At 44.2% G+C, this 5,285-nt stretch overlaps 1 protein-coding gene across 2 annotated transcripts; it reads right to left on the bottom strand.

The window, feature by feature from the left end:
• Positions 1-878: 878 nt before the first annotated feature.
• LOC109752313 (GATA transcription factor 20) lies at positions 879-4,417 on the bottom strand. 2 transcript variants are annotated; one of them, XM_020311207.4, is made up of 7 exons: positions 3,847-4,417; positions 3,662-3,748; positions 3,461-3,570; positions 3,257-3,370; positions 2,388-2,493; positions 1,950-2,015; positions 879-1,387 (listed from the first exon to the last, which is right to left on the bottom strand). In XM_020311207.4, the coding sequence occupies exons 1-7, from the start codon at positions 4,279-4,281 to the stop codon at positions 1,277-1,279; spliced, it is 1,029 nt and encodes a 342-aa protein (XP_020166796.1). In that variant the 5' UTR covers positions 4,282-4,417; the 3' UTR covers positions 879-1,276. The 2 variants fall into 2 exon arrangements, with proteins under 2 accessions (XP_020166796.1, XP_020166797.1); XM_020311208.4 differs by having other exon boundaries at positions 879-1,384; positions 3,847-4,379.
• Between the last annotated feature and the right edge of the window lie 868 nt (positions 4,418-5,285).

Here is a 5,285-nt window from a genome sequence, read left to right as displayed (position 1 = left end):
ATTACATTGTTCCCCTCCATCCAAGTTTTTTTTTAAATAATTTGAATTGCTTACCACATGTGTCACATAGTTCCCCTCCGTCCAGGTTTATAAGGTGGACATAGATTTTATTAGATGTTGAACCTAGATATGTTTACAAACTTTGTTTGGTGATGAATCAAATGATGTGTTTTTTAGTAATACCTTATACCACATGTTTCATGGGTAAATTGAAGATTTAAAACTCGTGTCCGCTTTAGAAACCAAGATAGACTTATTTATTTATGCCAGAAGTCATATACTCCCTCTGTTCCTAAATGAGCAGAGGAAGTATCAAACAAGTCAGAGTTTACTAGAACACCTTTGATAACAATGGAAATCAGATTAGCTCAATGTTGCACCTGCTCCACAACATGGGAGCCAGACAAAGTTTGTAACTACGGTCGGGAGAGAGACCAACAATCACAATCCAAAGCAATAAGGTGTAGGATGTTATTGAAAAGATTGGTGTCAATGCAAACTAAGGCAAAAAGATAGCCACACTCACAACCCCGAGGATCAGATCTCAGAACCCCAACATGCCCACAAGGCCACCACAACATAGAAACCAACAACACCACAACAAGGACGGAACACTTATTCAACTGCGCCGACGCCTCCACCATCTAGACAAACAAGAGAACATCAAAACCAAATACCCTAGACCAAATCTCTCCCATTGAGCGCAAAGATCCATATCCATGGTCTCTCCCAGGTCTTTCTATGCCAATAAACTTCGCAAGAGTAAACTTCACACTACTGCGAGAGAAAGCTTTGTGTTTAGTTTTGCAGACTGTACTCTACAAAAATATATCACGCACACAGCTTAATCAAATAATAGCAAAACATGTGCCACCCTCTTGTATGGTAAGTTAAACATCTTCATGTAGCCAACCAAGTCGCTACCAAGTAAACACAAATTATCTGGTACACATATCCATGTAACAAATTAATGAAAAAATGTCATTCCGAAGCATTTGTCGAACAGATTTTCTCATACGCCATGCAGGAGAGGATGTTGCTGTCTCTAACAGTGTCATTTCTAGAAGATTTAAATCTAATGAACGCTCAGAAAAAACCCATGTCGAAAAACGTCTATTATCTATATACACATGCGGCAACAGAGTCAGACCATCGGTACATCCACATCACAATGCGCACATTGCAAGCCTCCAGTTCAAATTATGCCGATTATAACTTCTAAGCATGCAACTCCATGACAAACGCAGCGTCCTCTGAAGCATCCACCACCTGATGGCTATGAATCATGGCCATTGGCAGCAGGAGCAGGCGCTACTGGTGCTTCTGGTGCAGCTTCTAGTGCGAGATGTTGCTGCTCAGCAGTGGGTGCTTCAGCAACTCCATTCTGCTGCAGGGTATGAGAATTATATTCAAATGAGATAACTGAACCGGTCAAAATAGAGAAAGAGACTCTTTATTCTTTGAAAATCCTAACCATATGAAGTTTGTACTTCGAAAAAATTCTAGCCCTCTAATTTCGATAGGGACATGTATATTTTTTGTAGTTTCATCAAGAGTTTAAAATAGAAGCTTCTAGCAGTTCAGAAAATGGTACACAATTTCGACTTCAGGTTATGAAAATATACAAAAATAGTAAATTATGTACCCCCTCTGTATAAGGTGTTGTTTTTTCAAAAGTCAAACGAGTGCATATTTGACCGAGTTTTTAGAAAAATATATCAATATCCAGAATACGAAATTTATATCATTTGATCCATCATGAAAAGTAGTTTCATATTTTATCTATTAAGTATTGCAGATGTTGTTATTTTATTCTATAATCTTGGTCAAACATTCAAATGGTTGACTTGCACGGAAAACAATACACCTTATATTCTGGAACGGAGGGAGTACATCAAATCTGATAAGGTAGGCTGTTAATCTAATGGAAGGGGAGAATTAGTGCTTACAGCGTCATCGGTTGCTGGCGGCACAACTTTCAAAGGTGTATGACCTTTGACCTCTCTCATCATACCCTAGGAAGGAGAAACACGTTGAAGAATCATTAACATATCAATATGTAAATGCAAAGTCAGGCATGAGGTACTCTAACATTGTGACTATTTTAACTATATTGATGTAAGCACATTGTTGCTGATAAAGTTAAAACCATCTTGCCAGAATATCATAGAACCAGCATCCAACGTAATAGACGGTACAGAAGGATATATTGTTACAGCTGGACTGTAGACAACTAAGAGATTGTTACTTATTGATGTTAAAGGAGACAGGACCTCTTCACAATATATAGGTTGTGCAACAACAGAGCCTGCTGTAGTGCTGTGGATGTTGGTACAAACAACAAGGTAAATGAACATACAACACAATACCACAAGAATTTTAAGTACCTTGTTTGCCCACGCGAGTCCACATGCATTGCACAGAGTCCTTGGTCCATCCGGTCCTCGACGCATCATAGGTGTATTGTTAGAACTAATACCACAATGCTGGCATCTGAAAGAATTGGATAGTGAAACAATTATCAAAAACAGTTTTGCTAAAGCACATCTAGATGTGCCCTAAGTATTGCACATCTAAGTCTTGTGCCAATGATTTTACCCGAAGATTCATGCAGGTATTTTCTTTCTTTTTTTCTTTTCCTTTTCTATGCTTGATTGAGTCGCTTAGATGTGCAATAACTAGGGCACATTGTATTCTGAAGCAAGCTATTGCTACAGATAAACAGTGACGTGTACAAATAAAAGTGTTCAAGAAGCATCTCATGTCATCCAAAGATCACAGGTACTTCAACTAATACCAACAAAATTTTCGGTAAGCAACAACCGAATAGCAAAAAATAGCGAGTGCAAGCCTTGGTAACAATGATAGATGCATGTCTTCAAGCTAGCATTTTAATTCACTGAATTCAGTTCTATGTAGCATCATATCATCAGCTTACGGGACAACCTTGTACACAAGAGTATCCAGATAGTGATATAGAGCCAAGAATATCCAGATAGTGAAATAGAGCCAATGAGAAGCCAGGCAACTAACACACTGCACTAGACACTAAACCACGCATTGTTCATAACAGCAAACTCCTGGCTATCCTGCGCAGGCATATGGGGACATCACACCAAACCTAACTTCGGTACTGATTTACAACGAAATCATTTATTCACAATATGCAAATATCGTCATTCTCAACTTATGGAATCCGGATAAAAGAAATTTATAAGTGCTTACATATAATCAGTACAACAGTTTGTGGACTTACACAGGTGCAGAAAGAGGTCGACCTTCCACTGCACCCCAATCTGAATTAGCCGCAGCTGCCGCTTCTTCGGCCTTTGCTTTTGATGATGTGAACTGACCTTTATGGCGCTGCATCCTGCAAATGGGTGAACAAAAGTATGTATAGAGTCATGACACAGCATGCAAAGGGCAGAGCTAACTTTTATGTTACCAAGCTAGCACTGACCTGTGTGCAACTTCCTTCCTAACAGAATAGCGGATCTTCTTATCGAAGTTCCTTTCCTTGCGCTTTTCGCGGAACCTCATCAGCGATGCCATCCGATGTGAATTCAACCTCTATATCACAGGGTACACACGACATGAGCACCACATAATTCGAAAGCTTCTCAACGGATAAAGGATACAGCTCACCAAGAGAGGTCTAAACCTTACTGTATGATGCTGAAGACGACGGCCCCACGCCCATACCCGGGCCGAGCTCCCTTCCTCCAAGCAATAAGAGAACCGCTTGCACCTGACAAATTACCAAATCAAAGGATTCATTTCCATCCAATCAAAGTACATCAGAGCAGGAGAGCGAAATTTGCAGGGAAGGGATCAGAGGCGCGGCACCTTCTCGGCGGACACAGACTCGAAGACGAACACCTCGCCCTGGAAAGAGAGCGTGAGCGTGTTCGACGGCGCTTGCGGCGCGCCGCCCGCCTCCATGCCGTGCGGCCCCGCCGCCCCGTGGTGGGCGTGCGCCGCGGCCGCAGCGCCTTCCTCGTCCATTGGGACGGCCTCCCCGGTAACATAATCGTACGCGTACCCATGCCCTTCCTCTCCCTCCTCCTCCCCCTCTTCCTCCCCCTCCTCCTCTTCCTCCTCCTCCTCCCCGTGCTCCAGATGCGGCTCGTACTGCTCCATCGCCCCCGCCGCGGCCTCGACCTCGGCCATCGCCGCCGCAGCCGCGGCCGCCTCCTCGTCCTCCGCCGGCTGCTGCGGCGGGGGGCGCTCCGGGCCCCGGCGGGGCTGGTAGGGCTTGCTGGCGTCGTGGTGGCCGCTCATGGTGGGGGGCGGGATCGGATCGGACGACGGGGGTGGAACCCTAGGCAGGGCCTCGTTCGGGTGTAGTAGCCGCAAGATGGGTTGCGAACTCGCGATGGAGCGCGTGGCGTGTGGGCTTTTGAGGTGGGATCGTGGCCGTTCGATCCGCGCCGTTTTTTGCTGCTCCTTTTCTGGTGATGCTTTTGGAATAGCTTTATCTGCCAAATAGTATTATTTATTGGTCCCTAAAAAATATATACAATGATGATTTACTGGTGGCCAAGTTCTGCACATCTTTTTTCGAAAGGCCCAAGGTCATATATTAAGTATCATGGGTCCTTACAAACACACCCATAAATAAAGGAAGATAAAATACATTTAAATTCTTGAGGGTGCGAAATCTTCTTCCTCCTGCATAGCAAAACTCGGTTCCACCTCTGAGCTTCCGTCTTAGCGGAGAAAACATTTTAAACCCCAAGAACTTGTAGAAGTAACGGCTGAAAAGTCGTCGATGCACACTAGGAGAAGTCGGCGGCCGCAATCTACAGAGCTAACCGTCGCCTTGGAGACGAAAAGGCTGATAAGGTCATGTAGAAACTTTGAAGATCATGAATGTAGGTCGAATCCATACGAATTCACTAGAAACCTAAACCAACCGGGTCCCGGAAGATCAGCCAGAGACACGGCTTCACACACCCACCGTCGATGACGAACACACCAACGAAACCGGGAAAAGCTAAGAGAATATTATTTTTATACGGGGATAGTGTCGTTGCATCGCTATCCCAAACCAAACTTGAAGAGTCCCTAAAGAGAACATGAAGAAAAACATCCATGTCATTGCACGACATGTCCAGGTCTAACGTCGAGCTCGTCGTCATCTAGGACCATGCATCAAATCCCTCTTCTCCAGTGACCTAGCCAAGTCACACCGCGCCGGATCACTAACATCGTCGCCGAACATCGCCTGTCGACAACCACATCCTGATAGCACTGACCTTGTCCCGTAATAGACAAGCAGCTCC

The sequence above is a fragment of the Aegilops tauschii genome, chromosome 6 (genome assembly GCF_002575655.3).
Source record: "Aegilops tauschii subsp. strangulata cultivar AL8/78 chromosome 6, Aet v6.0, whole genome shotgun sequence".
Taxonomy (NCBI): Eukaryota; Viridiplantae; Streptophyta; class Magnoliopsida; order Poales; family Poaceae; genus Aegilops; species Aegilops tauschii.
This window is presented reverse-complemented; position numbering and strand designations above follow the sequence as displayed.

Excerpts from the sequence above, each read along its gene's own strand:
- LOC109752313 (XM_020311207.4), bottom strand. The coding sequence starts at position 4,281 with ATGAGCGGCCACCACGACGCCAGCAAGCCCTACCAGCCCCGCCGGGGC. Across the intron at positions 3,749-3,846 it reads AGTCTGTGTCCGCCGAGAAG|GTGCAAGCGGTTCTCTTATT; the intron begins GTGCCGCGCCTC and ends GTAATTTGTCAG. Across the intron at positions 1,388-1,949 it reads CGCCAGCAACCGATGACGCT|CAGAATGGAGTTGCTGAAGC; the intron begins GTAAGCACTAAT and ends CATACCCTGCAG.